The 26,868-nt window shown below is 44.7% G+C and overlaps 1 protein-coding gene across 6 annotated transcripts in view; it reads left to right on the top strand.

Moving 5' to 3' along the window:
• The window catches only part of CLPB (ClpB family mitochondrial disaggregase), a 144,252-nt gene that overhangs the window by 73,976 nt on the left and 43,408 nt on the right, over window positions 1–26,868 (top strand). For all 6 annotated transcript variants that reach the window (XM_058446442.1, XM_058446443.1, XM_032166875.2 and 3 more), the window contains one exon: window positions 3,542–3,670. In XM_058446442.1, the coding sequence (XP_058302425.1) occupies window positions 3,542–3,670 (129 nt within the window). The remainder of the gene's footprint in view (window positions 1–3,541; window positions 3,671–26,868) is intronic.

The raw sequence follows: 26,868 nt of genomic DNA, 5'->3' as shown, positions 1-26,868 counted from the left end.
TAGGTGGGAATTGAACAATGAGAACTCATGGACACAGGAAGGGGAACATCACACTCTGGGGACTGTTGTGGGGTAGGGGGACGGGGGAGGGACAGCATTAGGAGATATACCTAATGCTAAATGACGAGTTAATGGGTGCAGCAAAACAACATGGCACATGGATACATATGTAACAAACCTGCACATTGTGCACATGTACCCTAAAACCTAAAGTATAATAATTAAAAAAAAAAAAGAATGTAATAAATACTAGAATTGGGAGATGCCTAAGGTGCTGGAGGAGCTCTTAGGAGCAATAACTACCTCAAATGCAGGAGGAATCACTGGAGAAAGTGACTTCTAATCAGAGGCATAGCGCTGTATTGGAGTTAGCCAACTAAAGGCATGGGAGAGGGGAAGATGTTCCAGGCAGTGGAATAGTATTTACAAAAGCTCAGAGGCAAGAAAGAGCATTAGAAAGGTGATGATGAGAGATGAGACTGAGGTGAGCAGTGGGCCTCCTCTAGACATTCCTTATTAGTTGGGCTATGACACCAGTACTCTCCTGACGTTTGCGCCAAAATAGCCCCAGCTGTGTTCCTTGAGTTCATCTGCTGTTTGTGGTAAGTACCCCGTGTATAGCTCTGTCGTTGCACGTGTGAAATTGTATTATCATTTGTCTGCTCAGTGGTCTGATTCTTGCGTTAGGATGTTAGCTTCTGAAAGTCAGGAACTGTGTCTTATTTATTATATCTCCAGGAACTACCACCATGCATTGGTGCTCATTAAGTGTTGTTTGTTGAATGAATGATGTGTTTTCTTTGTAAAATGGATTACACCTTTCCTGCTTTCTTGAGCCAACTATTACTTTTCGTCAGATTCATCATTATATCCAGCAGTTAATGTCCTATGTGGCAGTTCAGTGATACCCTTAGGGGCTTTTGAGGTGCTGTACTCTGAATTCCTTTTTCAGCTTTTCATTGTCCTGTTCTTTTCCTGCCTGCCTGGCCAGTGCTTGATTGTAATCAGTCTGCTTGGTTCTGTAGCATCCTCCCCGGCCTTCTTATTTCCTTCTCCTAATCTGCAGTGGGCTGGAAATAAGATCACCTAGCATGATTTGATAAGACTGTAACTAAGGGCTAGTCATCTCTGATTGAGGTCCTAAAGGGCTCTCTTATGGGAAAAGTGTAGATGCCATTGCACATGGGACTTGTATGTTAGAGGCCTTTTAACTTCCTGTTCTTCCTGCTCCAGGAAAGGTCAGATAACACTCCTGGAGCAGGAGCGGGGTTTCATCAGTCTGGAGAGGCCACATCAGGAGTAGAAGGCTCATTGACCATCGATTCTATAAACCACAAGAAACTAAGTAACTGTTGTCTGTTCTCCAGCTGCACACTCCACCAACTTTATTTTGGCCAAACATTTGAAATGCTTCCATCCACATTAGCTTATCTGAGTGCTAGCTACAAACCTCAGGCCATTTTCTATTAAGGGCAAATTCTGCAGAGAGTGAGTTTGCACCTTCACCCAAACAGGAAAACAGGATGGAATAAGAGCCAAGGCTGGGACCAGGACATCTGGGCTCTACTTCTTTCTTGGTGTCTGATTTCCTCATTTGGAAAATGAGGGTGACATTGTGATATGTGAGAAACAGTGGGGACAACCACTTATTAGCTATGTGACCTCTGAGGCTCAGTTTCCTCATCTATAAAATGGGAATAATAATTACCTACTATGTAAGTTAATTATGAGAATTAAGTAAGATTAATTGTGTGAAGTGACCATGTCAGGCATAGTATAGAAGGTCAGTAAGTGAAATCTATTAGTATGGCTGGGTGCGGTGGCTCATGCCTGTAATCCCAGCACTTTGGGAGGCTGAGGCGGGTGGATCACCTGAGGTCGGGAGTTCGAGGCCAGCCTGGCCAACATGGTGAAACCCCATCTCTACTAAAAATACAAAAATTAGCCGGGTGTGGTGGCGGGCGCCTGTAATCCCAGCTACTCGGGAGGCTAAGGCAGAGAAACACTTGAACCCAGGTAGAGGCTGCATTGAGCCAGATCATGTCACTGTCCTCCAGCTTGGGTGACAGATCAAAACTCCATTTCAAAAAAAAAAAAAAAATCTATTAGTATTAGGAAGAGGCATGGCAGTCTTCTGGCTTTTGGAACTTTATATAGGACATTTAGTATTGCATAGACTCCATTCCAAGACCACTTGAAAAAGAACGGTTTAGGAATTGTCTGGTGCTTTTGACTACCTAGGTAAGGTCGCCTCTTGACTGAGTGTACCCCTTTATCCGGTGAGAGGTAAGAGGAACCTGTCCTCTGCAGATCCTGTGCTGTGGACTCAGGGAGGAGTACAGGTAGTCAGGACCCAAATTCTACCCCTACAAACTCAGTTCAGGAGGGAATGTAAGAGTTGCCTGGATAACTTTCACATGGGGGCTAGAAAGAAGCTCCATTGCCTGAGCAGGGGAGAGTGCTCTGTGGGGTCTCATTTCCCAAGGGAGGGCCCCAGAGGTGGGGTAACATTCTAATTTATTGTCCAAACTGGAACTGTCTATAACAGCAGACGAAAACCAGGACCACCCTGGGTAAACGGGGTATGTGGAGTCACCCAACCCAGAGAGTCTTGGAAAAGTGATGGACTGGTTTTATATTACTTTATATCAAATCAGAGTGAGAAAATCACAAATATTAGCGCTAGAGTGAGCCTGGGGGATTTTTGTTCTTTGACCACATGAAATGCTTGTTCTTTCAAAAAAATGTTTACAGCTAATTATTAAGGGTAAAAATGCAGATTACAAAATTGTATTTACAGCAAATTCCAATTTTGTAGGGGATACACACACACATGAAATTTGGAAGAACATATATCAAAATCTGACACGTAGTTTCTCAAGTCGCTAAGATATCGGTCCCTTTTCTTCGTTGTACATTTCTGTGATTTTAAAAATTTAATTGCTTTTATAAATTTTTTAAGTTTTAAAAAATTAAAACCACTTACTTACTAGAATGTAAACATTTTCAGAGCAGAGAGGTGTATTAATCTTCTGCTAAAACAGCCTCTGTCTCCTGCCCCACTCTTCCCTTATCCTACCCCAACCTGCTTTCTTTACCTGCATAACTTCTCTTCATCCTTTAAGACTCCTATCTTCTGGGATCCTCTCTTCATGCCCAAGTTGAGCTAAACTCTTCCTCTGGTGTTCTGGTATATTCTCCTGTTATACCTCTAACAGAGGATTTATCTCAAACAGTTCTATAAACATCTGGTTATTGTCTGCCTCCCTTGTCAGTTATGTCAGGGACCTTATCTGATCTATTTCATGTCCCCAGGATGAATCCTAACACATAACAGATGTCAGTAAACATTGTGGAACTAACTGGCCTCTGTTTTGCCTCTTCTTACCCAGCACAGATGGCCAGGAACATAGTAGGTGCCATTTTATGCTTAGTAAGTAGGTAGATGAGTGAGTGAATTAAAATGCCACGAGAAAACAGGTGAGATTGGTGGCTCATGCTGTCGTTGCTAATGGAAGGGTTTGTGTTGCTGTCTCCCCAGTCCTGATCACCCGAGAGGATGACTTCAACAACCGGCTGAACAACCGCGCCAGTTTCAAGGGCTGCACGGCCTTGCACTATGCTGTCCTTGCTGATGACTACCGCACTGTCAAGGAGCTGCTTGATGGAGGTGAGAGCAGAGGTGGAGGAGGGGTGGGGTGGGGGAGGTAGAGGAGGGGTGGGATGGGATTTGGCAGTGGGAGAGAGTACTTGGCAGCCTCTCTATTCTGGAAGTAACATACTTCCCCAGAGCCCTGTTATCCTCCTAGAGGTAGAGATGCCTTGGGAGCAGCTTTGCTTGCTGAGAGTGGCAGTGCACACATGTGGTTTGCCCTCCTGTGGCTGATGTGTGTTCTCTGCCTACGTGTGTGTGATGCACCATGCCATCCTGTCTGTCTGTGTATGCTGTGAGAGTTTTCTGGACTGCTGCTATCCCTAAAAGGGTTCTCTCTTCTCCCCCTTGACCTCCAAAGCAGAGCTAATGAAACAAAGGACAGGCTCTTTAAATCCCTGCTAACCTGGGTCACAAAGACATCCTCTTTGGTCCCATCCCCGTCTCAGGCCCCTTTCATTACTCTGGGTCATGGCACCCTATTCTTTTCCGTCATTACACTTGTCACAACCTGAAATTGTTTTTATTTGTTCAATAGCCTTCTCCCTAACTTGTCTCTGAGCTTCTAAAAGGCAGAACCATGGCTGACTGGTTCAAGTGTCCCCAGCATCTACTATAGTACTTGGCACTTAGTAAGCACTCAATAAATATTTGTTGAATAATGAATACCCTCCCTTTGGAGAACATCAGGTAACTGGAGGGACAAAACATGCCATCCCCAGACTCAGGCTGGGCAGGTCCTGTCCAAGTCTGGTAGTGTTACCTGCCAGACACATCCCAGTCACTTTCTTCCCCACTTCCCCATATCCCACTCCCGCCTCTCCTTGGGAGAGGGTGGGAAGCATCTTGACAGGATGTGTGGAGCACAGACCCCTGAGTGAGTACATGGCACATGACTGCCTGTTCATGCCTCCTCTGCTGCTTTTTGAGGGCCAGGGATCCTCTCTTGGGGCTAGACCCCAGGGTCTTCCTTTTTGGGATCATTCTTCATAGAACCTGAGCACTGGAAAGGTTTTCAAAGGTCTCTGGGCCACTCTGATGATTGCCTGCCTCTCTTCCAGCAGAACCCTCTCCAACAGCTGGCTAGCTGACATTTTTCAGAGACAGAAGGAACCCTCCTTCTTCCCCAGGGAGTTAATCCCATTTTACTTTATCCTTGACTGGTTGAAACATCTTTTTTTTTTTTTTTTTTTTTTTTTTTTTCTGAGACACGGAGTTTTGCTTTTGTTGCCCAGGCTGGAGTGCAGTGGCACAATCTCGGCTCACCACAACCTCCGCCTCCCGGGTTCAAGCAATTCTCCTACCTCAGCCTCCCGAGTAGCTGGGATTACAGGCATGTTCCACCACATCTGGCTAATTTGTATTTTTAGTAGAGACAGGGTTTCTCCATGTTGGTCAGGCTGGTCTTGAACTCCCGACCTCAGGTGATCCACCTGCCTCAGCCTCCCTAAGTGCTGGGATTACAGGTGTGAGTCACTGCGCCCGGCGTGGTTGAAACATCTTTTCAATGAGCTGTGGCCTTCTCTGTAACTTATGCTAACTGTCTTTTGCTACCTAATCACTTTTCCAAATACCAGTCTTCAAAGAAAGTTCTTTCAGTCCCAGAGCCTTTGCCTCCGCAGGCCCAGCATCCCCAGATCATCTTCTGATTGGCCTCCGGGGACTTCCCAGGAACACGTAATCTTGCCACTTTCTGTCAGCCACAGCCATGCTAGCTCAAAACCCAGGCCTGGCCTGTATCCCCAAGCCTACAAGGGACCTGCCCCAGAGCAGCCAGAATATGTTTTGTTCTAGGGCACAGCCACTGAAGGGCAGGACTACTTGTGGATGTGGCAGCAGTGCTTGGGATGACTGATGCTTCTGGAGCGAGAACTTGCTGCTCTCAGAAGCAGAGACTTAGAAAACATCCCCAAGCAGAATGCTTCTTCCTTTGTCCGTTGGAAAACTGTGGCAAGACATTTGTAGCTAAGAATTGGAGCGTTCACCAAGGACATTCTCTCTGCCGTGCCTTAAAATCAATCATTACTTCCAGCTATTGTCCAGTAGTTTACATTCTCTGCTTCCCCCAACCCCCAGACAGAAAATTCACTTTATAAGGAGCCCCTCTTCCTAGCCTTCTAGATCGAACACCTTTGAAATGAAAAGACAAGGGCCTTTTATGAAACTCCCTCTGTCCTCACCCCCCAGGTCAAGGCTGGCCCTTTGAGCCATTCCAGGGGCATGGTTCCTGCCTGTTGACTTGGAACAGATGCCCTTAGCCCCCACCTTTACATTTCTCCCACCTGCCTTTTTAGCCAGCATCCATTTACACCACCTGCCCTAGCCTCCCACCCTCAAGGGCCAAAACCATTAAACCACTATTTCTCCCTCCCAACCCTGAACAAGTTGCCGTCACTCAGGGCCTGCAGGCTGCCAACTTCTGACCTCCCTTCCCCCTTTACCTCCCTTGGTCTGCCTGTGTGTGTGACCAGCCAACCGAGAGGCAGGATCCTGCTCTATCATTCTAGGGGCTGTTGCCAGTAATATTTCCAGAGTCTTTTGACCTCAGCTGACCCTCTCCAAAGGGTTTCAGGAAAGGCAAGGGAGCCTACCTTCCTGCCCATCCGGCTGGCTTTTTTTTTTTTTTTTTTTTTTTTTTTTGAGATGGATTTTCGCTCTTATTGCCCAGGCTGGAGTGCAATGGCGCGATCTTGGCTCACCACAATCTCCACCTTCAAGCCATTCTCCTACCTCCAGCCTCCCAAGTAGCTGGGATCACAGGCATGTGCCACCACGCCCAGCTAATTTTGTATTTTTTTTAGTAGAGGTAGGGTCTCTCCATGTTGGTCAGGCTAGTCTCAAACTCCCAACTTCAGGTGATCCGCCTGCCTCGGCCTCCCAAAGTGCTGGGATTACAGGCATGAGCTACCGCACCCAGCCCCATCCGGTTTTCTTAGGCTGTACATGCCACCAGCTTTGCTGCAGTAACTAAAGGGAGATTCTGTGAGATCCAAAGCAGGCCTAAACACAGAGGCCAGCCTGTGCTCACAGGGCCCACACAGAACAGTTTCCTTGAAATTACTTAGTTCTCAGGGATTTACGGTCCCCAGACCTTAGAAGGTTAGAGCTAGAAGGGTCAGTTGCTCTTGCTGTCTGACCAAAAGTCCCCATTTGAGCTGGGAGGAGATTCAGACAGAAGCATCAGGCTGATACTGTGGAAAGCTCTCTGGCCCATTAGGAGGTGGCATGGACTAATAGAAAGGGAACCTCAGGCTTCAGAATCAGGCCAACCTAGGTTTGAATCCCAGCTCTCCCACCTACTAGCTGTGTTGCCTTGGGCGTGTTTCCTTAATTCTCTAAGCTTCAGTTTTCGTACATCTAAAATAACACCTGTTTCACAAGGATAGCATGAGGATTGGTGGTATTTTTTATGAAAGCCCCTGGCAGGCACATGGTAGGTTCCCTGTTATAAGTAGTTATCATTGTGACATGTATAAAGAAATCAAACTCTCATTCTGGCAGCTGTAATTCCATTCCTCCCCAATATGGAACCTCTACTCCTACCTTAAGGCCTCTTAATTCTATCTCTACCTACAATATTCCCATCCTGCCTAAAGTGCCATCATGTTCCCTCTTTTCTTATCTGAATCCTCAGACTCTTCAAGACCTCCCTCTCTTAAGCCTTTCTTGGTCATCTGGTCTACTCTGATACTTCCTCCTCCAAACTTGTACAGCGTTGTACAGCTTAGCACAGACTGCTTAACGTCGCCTCATTTTCAGGAGACCCTGTAGCATAGTGAAAAAGAAACAAACTTTGAAGTCAGACCTGGGTTTAAATCTCAGCCCTGTCAAGTGACCCTGGGCAAGCTGCTTGCCATCTCTGACACCATGGGCCTCAAGGAATCCTAAGACAGATCAGGCAAACTGTCACTGATCCTGAGAGGCTCTCACACTGTCAGAGGAGACAGATGTGGAAACAGGCCATGATAATGGGGTAGGTGCTCTGGCAGGCACCTGGACGAGGGGCTCTGGGGATGAACAGGGGGAAATGCTGTCTTCTGCCTGGTGATCAGAGAGGTAGAATCAGTTACAGAAAGCTTCCCAGAGGAGGGGGTGCTTAAGCCTTATCAGGAAGGATGATGGGAGTTTGCCAGAGTTCTCCAGAAGGGTTTCGAATTAACTAGTGCCAGTCTTCTACTCCCAGCCGCCACAGAAAAGTACAGAGACCCTCATGTTTTTTACCTTGGAAGATGCTGCTTTTGACTGTGTTGATGGCTTTATCAGCAGGAAGGCTCTGCTTCAGCACTTGAATGCAGGTGTGGTGGGAGGGAGGGAGGAAGGTGGGGAAGAGGCAGTAGGACTAGAAAGAGGAGTGATCAGGGAAGGTGGCTGGAGCCTCATACTTCAAGTGCCTGAAGATGACTCATCTTGGTATTTCCAGGACTGTTAAGTTGCTTTGGCAACCAGGTCCTCTCAGGGATGTGATCCCACTGGCAGATCCATCTTCCTAAAACATATCTCTAATCATGGCAGTTTTTCTTGACCAAGGTTCCTCCAGAGAATTGACCCCTCATTCTCCAAGGCATCCATTGTACACAGGAATTAACTTCTCTCCCAGGAATCTAAAATGGTACTAGCCATATATATATATATATATATATATATACACACACACACATACATACACACCTTTGGAAGCATTGAGAAAATCACTAGTCAAATTTTTTTTGTATGTGCTTCAAAGGAGAACCCCCAGCTGAGAGAGGTTGCAAGGGAAGAGCATGAATATTGGAGTCAGGATCTTGGTACCAGCTCTGCCATTTAATAGCTATGTGATCCAGGGCAAATTACTGACTGTTCTGAAGTTCTTTTTCCTCATCTGGAAATGGGGGTGGTGCCACCTACCTCCTAAGGATTTGTAAGGATTAGGACATATGTACTTCTACAGAGTAGGTACTTTATATATAGTCTCTGTTATTATTAACTTCAGAAACACTCAGTGCTCACTCATTTAAAAAAAAATCCTAACCATACTAATGTTTTTAACTGGTTTTAGAGTTGCTCTAGTCTGACCCTCACCTACCTTTTCCCCCTACTGGAGCCCTAATACTCCAGCTACACTGTGTTCCCACCTTGGTGCCTTTATTCTCGCAGTTTGTTCGGCCTCTCTTTTCCCTTTAAGACCATTTCTCATGCTGGTGGAGCTCTTTTTACCAGTCAGTCCCCAGCCTCACGCCACCTTCCTTCTGAAGTCTTTCCTGTTCTCTGGATTTGGGTCCAGTCTCACTTACTAGACCAAGGTGGATGAAGGCCAGGCCTGTGTCTTTTTTTGTCTCCATATCCTTTGCTACAATGCTCTGCACATGATTTAGTATGTTTTTTAATTGGATGCACTGATAGGTCTCCAAAACCACCGTAGGTTTTCTTTTGGGAGATGTGGTGTCGTTACTTTTTGGTCTACTCTTTGCTGATCCCCTTCCCTGACTCTTAATTTCCTAATGTGTCTGACTTTTTAGAGCTTCACTTATGAGCCACCTCCGCCTGGCCACCTTCCTTCTCCTTGTAGTCAATGCCACTTCCTTTTCAATCACTGGTGCTCTCACTTCAGAAACACTTGGGCTTTAACGAAACTTAATACTTTCCCCGGGGCCTCTCTCAGCCTCCTTCCCACCTACTTTAGTGAATCTTCGTTGCCCCATCTCCAAGTCTGCGCTGAGTTATCAGTGTTAACCAGCCATCATCAAATGAGTCCTTAAATTCCCCACCATCCCTGCCTGAGGCAAAGATCCTTTCCAGTGGTGCCATCCCCTTTAACAGCCTCTTGGCTTGTTATAAGGACCCAAAACTTAGAGTTCCGCTTCTTGTTCCACTTCACCGTCTGTCCATCTGGCGACACTGCCTGATGTGGAGGGAATCAGCTCTGCCTCAGGCTGTCTGTCCTCTGTTGAAGCTCCACACTCTGATTCCCGCCAGCAATAGAGAGAAGGGGAATGAGCACTGGGTGAAGGATCAGATGTTCTGGCTCTGCCACCAACAAATCCTTTCACCTTTAGGCATATCCTTTCTCCTCCTCAGTAAAATAAAGAAGTTAGGATAGCAGATCCCAAGGACCCCTTCCAGCTCCGGCATTCTTTCACTTACCAAACACTGAGCATCTCTGCTGCCACAAACCCTGCCCACAAACACCTAATGAGCATCTCTGCTGCCACAAGCCCAGCCCTAGGCACCAAGGAAATAAAGATGATCCAGACATGATTTTTGCACTTAAGTAACTCACAGTTCAATGAGAAAACCAGACATTTTAACCAAGAATTGCATCTGGTGTATTAACGGAGATCTGTAGAAGGTGCTGTGAGATCACAAAGAAAAGACCTTTAAATCTTGAAGAAGGCAGGGAAAGCATGATGTAGGAGATGGTGTTCACACCAAGTCTTGAAGGATGAACGCAAGTGTACCAGGTAGATGAGGTAGGAAGGCGGAGGGAGCAACGTGTTCAAAGGCATGGCGTATGAAGCAGCATACTTTACTCAGAATACTGCAGGTAGTTCAGAAGAGCTGGAGGGTATCAGAGAGCAAGAATGGAAAGCAGGAGCTAATATTGAAGGTCACTAATGTAAGCTATGCTGAGGAGACTGGACTTATCCTGCAATGGGAAATCATTAAGATTTAGAGGAGGACTAGGATAGGCTTTATGTATAATGTGAAAGATGGTTTAGGCATTTCTAAAATGTTTATCAGTAGCTGAATGGATGAATAAATTGTGGGATGGTCACACAATGGAATAATATACAATGGGCTTGAGTCAACTCTTGCTGTGTACTACAACACAAACCTCACATCAGGTCACAAGCCAAACATAGAAGAGTGCTTACTGTATGCCTGCATTTAAATTCCAAAATAGAGAAAACTAATCAATGGCATAAGAAGTCAAGGTAGTGCTTAACCTCGAGAGTGTGGGTAGTGACTGGGAGAGGCTGTGAGGGGATCTCTGGGATGTGTAATGTTATTTCTTTATGTAGATGCTGGTTATGTGGGTGTGTCCGTTTTGTGAAAATTGAGTTGTATCCTTATGTACTTTTTGTGCTTTTGTTTATATGTTACACTTGAAACAGGTTTAAAAAAAATGAGGGGAGGCTGGGTGCGGTGGCTCATGCCTGTAATCCCAGCACTTTGGGAGGCTGAGGTGGGTGGATCACCTGAGGTCAGGAGTTCAAGACCAGCCCGGCCAACATGGTGAAACCCCGTCTCTACTAAAAATACAAAAATTAGCCAGGCATAGTGGCAGGTGCCTGTAATCCCAGCTATTTGGGAGGCTGAGGCAGGAGAATCACTTGAACCTGAGAGGTGGAGGTTGCAGTGAGCCAAGATCATGCCATTGCACTCCAGCCTGGGCGACAAGATTAAAAACTCTGATTCAAAAAGAAAAAGAAAATCTATATTTTTAAAGGCATGCAAAATATAGCCCCAAATGTGTTATTAATTTCTATAGACATAAAATTACTCTGACTAGTTGCTATAAAAGTTTCCAGACACTTACTGTTTGTATTTATCCCATCAAAAACTGGTGGCAAAGTTCACCGTCTGGCACCAGTACACAGACCACACTTAAAACATGACTGCTCTGCTGGTACTCCCAGGCAGAAAGGGGAGACAAATGAGCAAAATAGAGCCTCTGCCCTCAACTAGCTTAAAGTCCAGTGGTATAGACATTCTGGGACACATATAGTCACACTGTGTGGCAGAGAGGTCACAGCACTGCCATTATGATGTAGACATCAGGGACTGTGATCCACCCAGTTCTGCCACATCTCACCCTTCTCTAACATGGCCCTTCTCAAGCATCACTTTTTTCCTCTATAAAATGAAGAAATTGTGTCAGGTGATTGAATACTAAAGGTTTCTTCTTGTTTGGATTCAAATGTTAAAGGCCCTCCATGTTAGCAGTTATCTGGGGGAGGGATGGGGAGAGATTGCTAATGGGTACAAGGTTTCTTTTGGAGATGATGAAAATATTCTAAAATTAGATTATGGTGATGGCGGCACAACTCTCTAAGTATACGAGAAACCTCCTCTAAATTGTATACTTTAAATGGGTGAACTTTATGGTATGTAAATTACATCTCAGTAAAGCTATTAGAAAAGAAGAAAAAAATCCTCCATGCCTCCCCAAACCAGAAAATCTTGTCTTGGATGTCTGACTGGTTGCCTGAAAGCAGGCTGGAAAGCCAGGAGGACCAGATCAACCCCATCGCTAGTGTGGTAGAGGAGATGAGCCCCTCTTGTATAAAACAGTTTCCTCTTAAAGAATATCATTAAAAAATCTGTAAACCTCTCTCTTCCCTTCCTTTTTATTGATTTCCTGTTATTATTTTAACAAATATTTATTGCATCCTTGTAAAGCTTAAAGTCTGATAGAATATAGATGTTAGTCAAATAATTACAAAATTACCAGCTAATTATTAGCTAAATTGCTAGCTAATAATAAAAGTATTATTAAGGAAGGATAGAGGGTACTATAAGAGCATAATGGGTCCTAATCTAGTCTGAAGGGGAATGGAGGAAGTCTTCCCTGAGCATATGGCATTTCCGTTGAGACTCAAAATGTGGATGTTAGCCTGTCATTTAGCTTGAGAAAATCCTGTGGAGAGGGATGGCCATTAGTCATCCAAAGGGATCCAGCAGTCTAGTCCGGGGCATTTTGGGGAGTGGAGGAGTTCTGTGGTATTGTATCTGCAGCCCATGTGGAAGACCAGGCCTAGAAGGGGCCCTCAGTGACCTAAGTCCTATCCTCAGCCCTTTATCCAGTATAGAATGAGGAACTGTCCTTGCTCACCCCAGGGAAAAGTATTTCTGTATCCTGGCTCCTGTGGACATCGAGGAGCCACTGCATAGTTGAGCTGGAGATGAGCCTGGTCACCAGAGCCCATGCTCTGCAGAGCCACTTGCCATCCAGGCCCCCGCATTTCATCAAGGCTTTAATCGGCTCCAAGCAGTCCTCAGATGAGCCTGGCCGGTATCCGGCATGACCTCATCACCGCCAGTAGTGGCAGCTGGAGGCCAAGGCTCCCTTGGGTGAGGGAGAGGTCAGCATCGGCTGGGCCAGGTCTGTTCCATGTCCTACACTCTCCTCCACCTGCACTGAGCCTGGAAATAGCGCTGAATCAGAATCAGATTTTCCAGCTGCCCTTTGCCAGCCCACTCATGCCCCCTCCAACGCATGTGCTGTTGGGCAGAATGCACAGATAAAGGACCACACTGCAGCTTTAAGAAAGGAGAATGTCAGGCTGAAAGTCAGGGCCTGCAAAATAGCAGCAAAAGCCCCTTCCAAGGCTGAGACTGGGGATGACCAGAACCAAGTTTCCCTTCCCAAAAGGAGTTTGCTTCTAGCATTCATGTGCTGTCTTCTTCGATACAGAAGCCAGGCAGTATCCAAGGAAGAACACAGCAGGGATGTTCTCTATAGGTTTGGACCACAGACTCCTTCCTGAACTGCATTTTGGAAATGAGTATTTTTTAAATGTAGCAGAAAAAAGGAGCTTGCCACTTGAGAAATCCTTCAGGGACCCCCTTTGAAGTGATAGAAGCCTGTGTGGTAAAGTGCTGACTGGGGTCAAGGGACCTGGCACGTGATTCTGGCACTAACTCTGCCTTGCTGTCAAGCAAGCCCTTCCCCCATCCTGAGCTTCAGTTTCCTTATCCGTAAAATAATATAATTGGACTACAATCTCAGACTTTCTTTCACTGTAATATTTTGTGATTCTGAATACTTGCCCACTGATCTAAGTATTTGTATTTATCCAGCAACTATTAATTATTTTCTTACAACTAACCACCATCATCCCTATTCTCGTTTCCTCTGATACATGTTCTTAAAGCATCCTGTATGATTTATCACTTTTACCATAACATGTAGTTCTATAGTTATTTGATTAATATATCTCTCCTTCACTTAACAGTGAGTTCACAGAAGGTAGGATGTGGATCTGAGGTACTGTGTTCCCAGCACCTTGCACAGTCCTTAGCACATGATAGGTGCCTAGCAAACATTTATTGAATTAATGGGTACTAGGCATGCCAAGAAACAAGAGAGAAAAAGATACAGGCACTTCCTTGAGACTGCACCCTGTAAAGTGGTAGTTTGGTGAAAATGCCCATATGCAAAGCACTCTGAGAACAGTGCAGGACAGTAGATAACAGGACTTTCAATTAAACATAAGCAAGGGCCAGAATTAACAGCTGTTATAGGGAATGAGGAGGGGAGAGACCAGTGTGGCATTATAGAAGGCTTAATGGAGGAGGTGGGACCAGAGCCAGACCCAGAAGGACAGGTAAAATTCAAACAGAGAGAAAAGGAAGGAAGCTTTTCAGGCGAGGCAGCAACAGGAGCTGTCCACAGGAGCCAGAAATACTGTGTATTATTTAGAGACCTGGTGGAAACTGGCCACCTGCTGGATTAAGGGGTAGGGAGACGGGTGTGAAGGATCTTGGGGGGAAAAGACAGAGGACTTGTACTTAGTTTTGTAGTCCATAGAGAGCTCCTGAAGTGATTGTCTATTGTTTATGTGTTTGTTTAGTGACCATTGTGATTTTTACTTTAAAAATTGCACAAGATAAAAATTTGGAGTAGTACCAGAAGACATGTAGTGGGAAGGAAGTCTCCGTTTCACATCCCTGGTCCTCCTCAGAGGCAACCACCTAACTCTTCTTATGTATCATCCCTATTGCTGCTGTAACAAGTTATCACAAACTTAGTGGCTTAAAACAACACAAATTTATCTTATAGTTCTGGAGAGAAGTCTGAAATGGGTTTTGCTGGACTGAAAATGGTGTTGGCAGAACTCTCTTCCTTTCTGGAGACTCCAGGAGAGAATCTTCTCTGTCTTTCCCAGCTTCTAGTGGCTGCCCACATTCTATGTCTCCATGTGGTCGCCATCCATCCTCAAAGCCAGCAATGACCAGTTGAATCTTTCTCACATTTCCTCACTCTGACACTGGCTCTTCTGCCTTCCTCTTTTACTTCTAGAAACCTTTGTGATTATATTGGGCCCACTCAGATAGTCCAGAGTAATCTCCCCCTCTCAAAGTCAACTAATTAGCACATCAATTCTATCTGCAACCCTCATATTCCCCTAACATATTCACAGGTTCCAGGGTTAGAACATGGACATCTTGGGTGAGGGTGGGGGGTTATTCTGTGTATCACACTCTCAGAGATATTTTATAAATGCTTTATTTTTAATCCTGTTTTTGAACAGTTAATACTTGTACACAGTACAAAATTCACAAGAATTTTCGGAGAAAATTCTACTCTCACCCCATCTCCAATCAAAGAATTGTCCAGTTTCTCCACTGTATCTTTTCCTTTGACATTAGTTAGCACTCTATGAAGAGATAGCTTTCGGTTTTTGAGATAGGGTCTTGTTCTACCACCCAGGCTGGAGTGCAGTGGCACAATTATAGCACACTCCAATCTCTAATTCTGGGCTCAAGTGATCCTCCCACCTCAGGCTCCCAAGTACCTGGAGTTACAGTCATGAGCCACCTTGCCCAGCTGAGTTTTTTTTTTTAATTTTGTAGAGACAGAGTCTTGCTATGTTGCCCAGGCTGTAAGGAGATACTTTTAAGACCACAAAAATATCCTGCTCCTCATCAAAATTTTACCCTAGAATTAGCACCCATCGCTGGTTCTTGCCTGAACCAATCTTTATGTGATGCTTGCAGAATGAATATTTTCCATGTTTTCTAACTCCAGCACGTACTCATTGACCAGTTAGCACTTGGCATTCTACTCTAAGCAAGAACCCCGTTCCCTCTATTTTCTAATATTGTCAAAATGTGTTCATGGGTACTTACCTTTTTTTTTTAATTTTTGACACGGAATTTCGCTCTTGTCACCCAGGCTGGAGTGCAATGTTGTGACCTCAGCTCATTGCAACCTCCGTCTCCCGGGTTCAAGCGATTCTCCTGCCTTAGTCTCCCAAGTAGCTGGGATTACAGGTGCCCACCACCACGCCCGGCCAAATTTTTTTGTATTTTTATCAGAGACGGGGTTTCACCGTGTTGGCTAGGCTGGTCTTGAACTCCTGACCTCAGGTGATCCACCCGCCTCGACCTCCCAAAGTGCTAGGATTACAGGCGTGAGCCGCCACGCCTGGCAGGTACTTAGCATTTTAATGTTGTAAAATTTATTAGGCGTAGTTTTGTTGGGGCTACTGTTGCCCCATATTTGGCCAGTGTGGCATACCTGCATCTTTTTTTTTTTTTAATACATAGCATTTTCTTATTTTTCGACATAAGGAAATGTCTCAGGCTCATCTCTTATCCATCTTGCTGCTGCCCTGAAATCAGCTATTTCTTGAGGAGCCCTCGGATGTTTTTGTTGATAGTTATACTAGAGAGTGAAATCTGAGTACCAAGTGTGCTCATTGCTCCTTCTGTTGACAGAGCCAAGAACTATTTATATAGGTATATACACATATATATACATATCCATTAAAATATACACATACATGTATATACATATGCACACAGATATTCTATATTGTTTACTTTTTTCTTTATAACGTAAATGCACCAAGGATGATTTTTGTTTTTGTTTTAAGAAACAGCATCTAGCTATGTTGTCCAGGCTGCTCTCAAACTCCTGGCCTCAAGTGATCCTCTCACCTCAGCCTCCCGTGTAGCTGGGACTGTAAGCACAAGCTATTCTTATGCACCTACATATGTTAGAAATCCTGAGAACACCAATACTGCCCGCCCCCCCCCCCGCCCCACATTCCAGTTAATCCTGACGGGTTCTTTCTTGTCTTCACACATTTCATATTTGTATGTCCTTCTTCCTTAGTGACAATGCTAGCTGCAAATAGCGTCGATATATTTGTTTATTTACTCATTTGCTCTATCCTATAATACATCTAAAAAAGCTTCAGAACTGCTTTACCCATGCCACTGTAGAAAACAACCCTCCTTAAAAGTTCAGGTCAGGATTTGTTTGCAGTTCTCACCCCTAGTCTATCCAAGGCTGAGAGTATATAGTCAAATACTGGGCTCCTAAGTTACTGGGGTTCTTTTCTCCCCCTTCAGTGTGTTTGTGCTCTTCATTTGAAATACAGTTGGGTTAATTTTTCAATTTGCTTTCAGTTTTAGGATTTTTCTCCCCTACATATCCTGATTGATTTAATTTTATTGTTTGAATATGTAGAGCACTATCTCATTTCTAAAAGTCAAAGGTACCAAAAGGTATACTCAGAGAAGTAAACCTTCCTCCTGTATCCCTTTCAATCTCTTCTGTAAATAATTAGCTTTGTTGTTTTCTGGTTTATCCTCCATGTGTTTCTTTGTATAAGCAAATATTTGTTCTCTTATTTCACTTTTCTACCTACACAAAAGGTAGCATACTGTATATGTCGCTTTACAGTTTGCTTTTTTAACTTAACAATATTTCTTGAAAATCATTTCATGTAAATTCATAGAGATATTCCTCATTTTTAATAGCTGCATAATACTTCATTGTATGTATATTCCATGTATTCTATACTTGGACCTTGAGATTTCCAATATTTTGCAGTTCTAAATAATGCTACAATGAATAACCTTATGCATATATATTTTGGTCTTGTTGGAGGTACGCCTTTACAGTAAAGTCTTAGAAGTGGTATTGCTGGGTCAGAGGGTAAATGCATATGTCCTCTGGTTAGATATTACCAAGCTTCTCCTCCGTACGAGTTGTACCATGTTACACTTCCATTAGCATCGTATGAGAGGGTCTGTTTCCTCGTAGCCTCTCCGACAGAGTGTATTGTCAAGCTTTTGGATTTTTGCCAATCTGAAGGTGAGACAGTATCTCATTGTAATTTTAGTTTGATTCTCTTATTATAAGTGAACTTGAACATCAATTCATATGTTTGACGGTCATTTTATATCTCCTTTTGTGAACTGTCTATTTGTGTCTTTTGCCCACTTTTCCATAGGACTTTTGGTCTTGTTTTTCTCTTGATTTTTAAAATTTCTGTTTATGTTAAGAATATCAGCCCTTTATCTGTGATATATAGAATATTTTATCCTACTTTGGATTGATATGGTTTTAACACTTCCCATGTGATTCTAATATATAGCCAGGAGTGAGAACCACTAGGGTAGTTTAAACTATACAAATCGGAGCTGTTTTTTAAAGGAGAATGCATAGAGAGAGAAAGGAATAAGGGCTGAGGACTCGGGCTTCGGTGACACTCAATAACTTGGAAAAGAAGAATGAACTGCAAAGGAGAGAAAGTCATGGATATTGTATATCATGGAAATCAAGGTAGAAAAGAAGGCCAGGCGTGGTGGCTCTTACCCCTGCAATCCCAGCACTTTGGGAGGCTATGGTGGACGAATGGCTTGAGCCCAGCTGTTTGAGACCAGCCTGGACAACATGGCAAAACCCTGTCTCTACCAAAAAAAAATACAAAAATTAGCTGGGTGGGGTGACGTGCCTGTGGTCCCATCTACTCAGGAGGCTGAATGGGGAGGATTGCTTGAGTCCGGGAGGTGGAGGTTGCAATAAGCTGAGGTTGCACCACTGCCCTCCAGCCTGGGTGACAAAATGAGACCCTGCCTCAAAAAAATATATTTTTTTAAGGTAGAAAAGAATGAAAAGGAGGCAAGATTGATCAGCAGTATAGATTACTGCACCCATGGAGAAGAGGAAAAAGAGGTTGCTGGATGTGGTAATGACATTCATAGCCCTACCTCTTAGCACAACTTCATCTGTGCTCATTCAGGCTGAAGGAAGACTCTCCTGATCTGTGGGCAGTGGTTTTGTCAAGCAGTATTGCCCATGACCATAGGAGGCCTCTCTTGACAAACAGAAATGGAAGGAGCACAGCTCAGCTGTGTCATAATGGGGCCATAATTATTCAGTCAGCAGGTATTTTTTAACTCCTACTGAGTACCAATTACTGTTCTGGGCACAGGGTATCACAATAAATACCTCATTTTTAATCTTTGCTTCTCTCTCACTACTTTCTAATAAGTTGGAAGTTTCTTTTACCCAAGACCATTCATCTGTTTTGTCATGCATCAATTCTGGGACAAACTTGGTGAAACCATCAGAATTAATGAGGGAAAAGCATCTTGAAAAAAATGGAATCACTAGCAACAGCAAGGAGCTCTGGGTCAAAGTGGTCCTCCTGGTGTTTGTGGTCTATCCCTGTCCTCTCTCCTTCCTCCTAATCTCCCACCACCTTTCCACTTTTTTTTTGGTGATGGTTGCCTGGTGACTGTGGTTGGGCATAAAAGAAGGTGCATAAACTGGAAAAGTCCTTGTTGGCAGAAGCTTCTGGTTTTTCAAAAAAGCAAATGTTTTATGAGGGAAATGAGTAATTCCTTCAGCCTTGAATGAAAGCAGGTATCAGCAGATAAAACAGTTCCTGTTCCCAGAACCATAGCCTATAACATTTGATATTATAGTTGAAGATACTACCTCCCCAATCCCCACATTTCTGATTCTCTCCATGTAGGGAAATGCAATTAGCAAAAAATATTTCATTGGTTTCTATTGCTGTGAGTGTTCACAAAGGCAACCGTGAATATGGCTTCCTATCTTCCTTGAGTTCAGAGTGAAAGTCTGTATATTTGAGTGTACCTCATTCCAGTGAGCCTGGCTCAACCACTACTTTAATGTGCTGATACTTTTCATCCAAGCAGAGGGCTCTACTTAGCTTTGGGAATAGATGTGTAAGTGGAAGCAAAAGTCATGTCTTGATAACCCCTCTTCTCTGCCCTGCACATTAGGCTAGGATTGGTCAACAGAAGCTTAAACATCTGGTCAGCTCAGTCCTTTGGGGTGGTTGGGGTTTCATAGACAACCCATCAAGATTGATTGGCCTCATAACTGAATTAGCCAGATGTGTGGGCATTGTGTGCCCTTTCCTCAGCCTCCTTTCAATGTTGTTAGATGGAAGCAGACGTAGGATTAGCATGTTTGAAGATGATGTGTTTTTAGTGCATGAACAAAAGCTGCCGCCTTCTACGGAGACTGTGGCTGTGCCCCAGACGTCAGCAGTGTAATTATGACTGCTAAATTCAGCCCAGACCCCAGGCTCGGATGCCTTGGTCTCAGCTGTCATTTGCAGGAGGGAAGACTGCAGAGGCCTAAGGACCCTGGCTCTGATAGTGCACTTTGAACTCTGCTTTATCCAGAGCCTTTCCCTCCCCACTGACAGTTGCTCCTAGCTGCTCTCTGGCCATAGAACGTGCTGCCACCTCTGAGGAGAGTCTGTGCTATACTGTGGGGATAAGGAGGAGTAGGGCTGGCCTCTTGAAAGCCCACGACTTCCAGGGAAGTCGTGAACATTTTCATTTTGGACAAGTCCCAAAATGAAAATGAGCTAAGGATCCTCACTTCCTATGCCTGTGTCACATGCTATTCAGAGCATTATCCACCGTCTAGAAAACCTCTATGTTAGCTGGGCGCGGTGGCTCACGCTTGTAATCCCAACACTTTGGGAGGCCGAGGCGGGCGGATCACGAGGTCAGGAGATCGAGACCACGGTGAAACCCCGTCTCTACTAAAAATACAAAAAATTAGCCGGGCGTGGTGGCGGGCGCCTGTAGTCCCAGCTACTCGGAGAGGCTGAGGCAGGAGAATGGCGTGAACCCGGGAGGCGGAGCTTGCAGTGAGCCGAGATCGCGCCACTGCACTCCAGCCTGGGTGACAGAGCGAGACTCCGTCTCAAAAAAAAAAAAAAAAAAAAAAGAAAACCTCTATGTTAGGTTTGCATTGACCAGAAATCCTTGGCAGGAGTTTTTGCTTTTGCTGTTTTCCTTGTCTAACTCCGTATGTGAAGTATGTTTGAATATTCATTTCCATGGTTTTTATACCACCTCTTTCTAACCACACTGATCTACATACTTTCCGTAGAACAAACCAAGCATTTTCATGTCTTCCATAGCTTTGTTGATGCTTAATATTCTGTAGACATCTCTCATCCTCAATGCGTCCAAACCCATCCCTCCTCACACTTTCTTCCGTGTTCTCGTTGATGAATAGTATGGTTGTGTACTGGTCACTCAAACTAGAAAGTGTTATGTCTGATGACTTCTCCCTCACTTTCCACCAAGCCCTGTCTTTCTTAGAATTTCATCTTAAGCCCATTCTCTCCTCTGTCCGCACTTCTCTAATTCAGGCTTCATCACTCTCACCTGGACTATTATAACAGCCTTGTTGGTCTTCCTACCTCTAGGATCCCATCAAACGAGCCTTCCACCTTACAAAACCATGTCACTTCCCTGCTTTAAAACCTTCAGCGGTTCCCACTGCCTATAAATTAAGCCCAGATGTTTAACCCAGCATGCAGTCACTCTGAAGTCCATCATAAATCTTCTGGCACCAGTTTCCAGGAGAGGATGAGGATGATGGTTTGCTTCAGGATTGGGATCATCCTGTGGGCCTACCAGGAGGATACCTGCAGCCAAGTAGGCCTGGGAGACAGGAACTGTCTCTGCCTGTGGCCCACTGAACTGTTCACTACCTAGCATAGCTTTTCCTGCCTCCAAACCTGTCCTCTTTCACTTTGCCTGGAATGTCCTTTCCCCACTTCTCCACCTATCAAACTCCTACTTAGCCTTCAAGATCCAACTCATTTATATCTTTAATGTGTAACTTTCCACGGTTTGCCCACATGAAGTGAATCACTTCTCACTCTGTTCCCCCACAGCAATTTTAGGAGACTATTTTATTGTTTTAAAGATTGCAATTGAAGCTTCAAAAAACAGAGCTTAATATGAATCTCCTCCTTACACACCCTCTTCCTCTTGCTCCTCTGATTCTGCTGCTGGTGGCCGTGACCAGAACTCTAACCTGGGAAGGCCATCCAGTCTCCCTTCTGTCTATTAAGGAGGTAGGGTAGCCGGCTCCCTGTTCAACACCCCATCCACTGTGGGAAAGAATGGTTAGTAATAGTAATCGAAGGAAAAATAACAACAGTTACCATTTTTTGATAAAAGCTCTGGACTAAGGCTTTTCTCTTTTAATACTTAAAATAACTTGCCAGGTGCGGTGGCGCACGCCTGTAATCCCAGCACTTTGGGAGGCCGAGGCGGGTGGATCATGAGGTCAGGAGATCGAGACCATCCTGGCTAACACAGTGAAACCCCGTCTCTACTAAAAATACAAAAAATTAGCCGGGCGTGGTGGCAGGCGCCTGTAGTCCCGGCTACTTGGGAGGCTGAGGCAGGAGAATGGCATGAACCCAGGAGGTGGAGCTTTCAGTGAGCCGAGTTCGTGCCACTGCACTCCAGCCTGGGCGACAGAGCAAGACTCCAGCTCAAAAAATAATAATAATAACTCTGCAAGTTAGGGACTCTTATTATCTACATTTTCCATATGCATAAACAAGGGCACCAAGTAGTTCAGTAACAACCAAGGTTCACCACTAAGTGGCAGAGCCATTGTGTTATTATAGCTATGATTAGGATCTCATAAGCATAATTCTAGTGTATATCCCCAGAGCTCTCTAGGGTCTACCCTGTCCTCTGTAGGGTCTGGAATAAAATAGGTAATCTAGAATGTTGGTTGGTTGGTTGAATGAATGAATGAATGAATCAGCATTCTACCCATTGAACTTGCCTTCAGGTGTAAGAGAGACTGGCTGAATGTCTGTAGCTTATGCCAAGAAGTATGGATTTTGTCTCATCTCCTAATGCCCAGCTGTACACAGACATGTTCCCTCCCACTCAGTAACAAACTGCCTGGAACTCTTTCCTGGCTCATATTTACAAGAGAATGTGATAAATTCCGTATTGATCCCTCCTGTTCCACTGTAAATTTTGCAAAAGATGATTAAATAGAGCAATAGAGTCTGCAGGCATTGTGGCTCAATATGTTGTGGACTGGTGTATCGACCTCCTCCATCCAAAGGCAGCCAGCGCCTATCTCTGCTGCCCCAAACCAGTAATTAAAATCCTGTGAGACTGGGATTTAAAATCCAATCATATCCCTGAATCAAGCCTTCTAGCCTCCCCGTGTGACGAGTGCAATAAGGTAACGGCAGGAGCATGTTTATGTCTGTGTTGAAGCAGTCCCCATAGGGTGGGTAAGAAATGGAGACTTGGGTAGCCCTGCTGGCTAAATCATTTCACCCTGACACCACAGCCACTTGTAAGACAATCTGTAGGTTCATAAACAAGTCCCAGCCAAAGACCAAAACTCAAGGTATAAGAGCAAAATGTCATGCACAAAAATCCACAAATTCTGTTTCACTGTACACTTATATTCCCACAGCCAGTAGTAAGTTTAAGCAAGTGATTTGGCCTTGATTAAACTGTTACTGGCCTTTAGTAACCAAACGCATTTTTGAATTTCCACAGGAACTCCGACTTAATCTAAACTAAAGCCAGCCTTCTGTGTGCTGAGGCCTGTAATCAAAGCACAAGATACTACTGAAATAAACTTGTCCATCTCCCCTCAGCTGGATCAGGAACTCCTGAAAAGCAAGAACAGTATCTTCTTACACACTTTTGTATCCCTAGCACCTACCATGGTGCCAAACACATAGAAGACTCAAACAGTATCTTTGAATGAACGGATAACAATTAATCTTGAAAAAAAATCCGTAAACCAGTATATAAGTAGGAAACCTCCTAAGCGGTTGTCCATTTAATGCTTGAACACTTTCAGTGCTGGAGAGCTCGGTTGCTCTTGAGGCTGCTCATATTCTATTTCTGGATGTTCCGATGGTTAGAAATTTAGCCAAAATCTGCTTCTAAGGGTTTTAATATTACCCTTGGATTCATGTAGAATTAATCTAATCCCAATTTAACATGATGGCCCTTGAAATATCTGAAAATGTCAGGCAGGTTCTCCTGAGCTCTTTTCTCCAGCCTACACCCTCTACTTCCTTAAACTATTTTTCTCACGTGGCCTCTAAACCCTTTCCTGTCTCAATCACATTTCCCAGAACAATCCTCACTTTCTCTTCCTATTTATTTCCACTAACTTGCATCATATTTGCTTTAGCTCTTAATGTCAATCTTCCATCGGGTGTATTTGGTACCCTTCCCACCTTAATTACATCTGCAGATTTGATGAGGAAGATGTCCCTGTGATATCCATGTCATAGATAAACATGCTGAACAAGGACCAAATGTTTGCTGCCACTGGAAACTCCTTCCAGACCTCTGATCCATCAGTGACCCACCCCCTTGGGTCTGGTTAGTCCATCAGTCATTTACTAGCATTCCATGTGGTACTGGCATCCAGCCCACATTTCTCCATTGTGACCACAAGATTATCCTGAGACATCCCATCAGATGTCTCATGAAGTCCACATTTGGCCTAATTGTACTTGATTGAGCAAATAGGTCATCCTGATAAAGAAAGGAGAGGTTAGTCTGGCATGACTTGGCTTCTGCGAACCCATCCTGATGCCTAATGATCATCATCATTCCTTTTCTAGCCATTCACAAAGCATTCTTGTCATACATCTGATTGTGGAGACAAGACCTATGTGTGAAAGTCTGTGATCAGGTAATAACTAGTGGTTCAGAGGAAGAAGTGATCTGTAGGCTTGAGTGGCCTGGAAAAGCTTCAGGGCAGAGAAGATGAACCCGAGTCTGCAAAACATAAAGTCTGAGTGATGGGCAAAGATGAGTTTGGCACCACAGAAGAGAACAGTGGTAGCCCAGTGTAGGCCAGTCCTTCCAGTCGGTGCTGAGGAAGTGAAAGCTACGGGGTGGGCAGAGGCTGAGACAGTGTAGGTGGAAAGAGCCCTGGACTAATAGGTGTGGGTTCTAGCTCCCACTCTCCTACTCGTAGTCTCTGTGACCTTGAGCTCTAATTTCCCTTCCCCAGGCTTCTCCATTTCTCCGGTCCTTTTTTCTTTAATACTCAGTGTAGTATCTTCTGCTGTTCTCCAGCTGGTGCTGTGGTTTCCCACCTCCTCAGCTACACAATGCCTAGCTCCCTTGTACCAGGGAGGTAGGGGGAAGAATCATCATCCTCATCTCACTCCCCTGACATCCTCATCTCCTCACTCCGCTGTAGTATAATGACATTATTTCTATCCCTGTCTGTCTTTCACTAGTCTGAGTTCTGCCCAAGGGCAAGAACAAGTCTGATTCCATACAGTGGAATGGGGAATGTCTGGATCCATTCCATTAAAACTCTCTTTGTTCCCTGAACGTTAGAAATCTGCCTCCCTGAAGGCAAGGGATCGCATCAGAGCATGTCCACTGGGGGGTTGGGACTTGTGGATGACCTTCTGGGAGGTCAGTTAATGTGTGTCACCATTCCCCTGGCCCCCAGACAGGGAAGCCTTGAATGGGAGGAAAGGAAGCCTCACTTTGTCCCCTTTCTACAAAGCTGTCTATCCCAAATCTACCTTTAGAAATGCCCCTATCTTGTCTTTGGAGCATCTGAGCACACTGGAAGGGAGGAAAAAAGATGATTTTTCTCTCTTTTTGAGTCACCAGGCCTTTGGAAGGCAGCATTTTGTAGTGGAAAACCAGACCTGGCTTCCTTTCCTAAAAAAATACTTTTTATTATGTAAAATATCAAACATGTACAAAAGAGAGAATAGTATAATAAATCCCCATGTTAAATCCCAGCTTTACTATTTATCTGCTGTATGACCATGGGTAAATTATTTCAGTTTTCTGAGCCTCTACTTTCTCAGAATCTTTGTTTGATGAAGAATTCAGACACTGTATATAAAGGCATTATACCCAACAAATGTTAGCCTGACACCTTTCCCCTTGCTCTTCTGCTAGACTCAGTTAAATCATCTGTAAACTAGAAAAAATAATACGTCTCCTGCTGTCTTCACCAAATTGTTAAATCCATGGCCGTTGTCAGCACAGGATATGGCACATAACAAGTGCCCAGTAAGTATTTTTCATTACAGGGGTGAAGGGGGGGGCATATCTGCAAGTGTGAATGTCTGTGTACATACGTATGTTGAGCAGGGCTCAGTGGTGTGGTTTATGGAAAAAGCTCAAGATATCAGGAGACCAGAGCTCTGTTGCCAGTTCTTCTGTGCTTCCTGCAGCATTCTCAACAAGTCTCTTCTCTCTCACCTTCAGCCTCTGGGAAAGTAGAGGAGAACTGGCTCTGACTTGAGTAGCCCCTTACATACTGGATATGAAGACTAAACCAAGATATGAACGTGGCAGGCCAGGACCCTGAGGTTGAGGGCCAGGAAACTGAGTGAGTAGGGAGGACCTAGGAGCCCAGAAGGGAGAGCACTGATCAATGGAGGAGGAGAGAACTGGGCCTTGAAGAATGGGCAGGATCTGGGTAATCGGAGAGACCACAGGTGGGGACAGAGTGGAGCTGAGCGTGGAGACAGGGAAGGTGCATGGCTTCTCATATGTGGTCATCCTGCCACTCACTCTCTGAATGTTTCCTTGATGGGGAGCTCATAGCCGAAAAGAATAGATCAGTCCACATTGACATGTCTCTGATCATGGGAAGGATTTCCCATAATTAGAAGTTTCAACAAAAACTTCTAATTTGAGATAGTCAACAGACTGCTGAAATAGTGACAATGAGGATGAAGGTGGTAAAGCCACTAGCAGTAAATACGGAAAGCAAGAGTGAATGTAAAAGTTATTACAAAGAACATTGTACACCTGTCTAATCCTTCTTTCCAATCATTTTTGAACTTGTTAATCTAATTAGTCCTCACAAAGCCCTTAGAGGTAGGTAGGGCAGCAGTCTTTACCACGAGGGAAGTAGAGCAAGTGCCCTGGATCACACAGCTGAGAGAGGCAGCCCTTCACTGGCTCCCCAGCCCAGTGCTCTTTCAGAGGGAAGGGCTGAGTCATGGGACCTGCAGTGGAATCGTATCACTAGAATATCAGTGTGCTGACAGACCCGAGGGTGGGGAGGGGCATGAATGTCAATCTTAATAATAATAGGCCGACACATTTGTATAGGGCATTTACTGTTGTTGTTGTTGTTGTTGTTGTTGTTGTTGTTGTTGTTAAGCCCTCTTATACACATTATCTTATTTGAGGTAGGCAAGGGCCAGGACAGAGTAGTGTCAAGGGAGGAGGGAGTGACAAGCCTCCTCCCACCCCCTCTGCTTATGAGCTTTTCCCACCAGCACAGAGAAGATCTGAATCCCACCTCCCTAGGTGGGATTCAGCACTCTCCCTAGGAAAGGCAGGTGGGCCTCTCTCTCCAACCACTTCTTCCCCACGTCCCACCTACAGAGCATAGAGGGTACCGGGGCCTGACCTGACCTCTTCTGCCA

The sequence above is a fragment of the Hylobates moloch genome, unplaced genomic scaffold (assembly GCF_009828535.3).
Source record: "Hylobates moloch isolate HMO894 unplaced genomic scaffold, HMol_V3 SCAFFOLD_11, whole genome shotgun sequence".
NCBI lineage: Eukaryota > Metazoa > Chordata > Mammalia > Primates > Hylobatidae > Hylobates > Hylobates moloch.
Note: the sequence above shows the minus strand (reverse complement) of the source record. Positions and strands in the feature narration are given on the sequence as shown.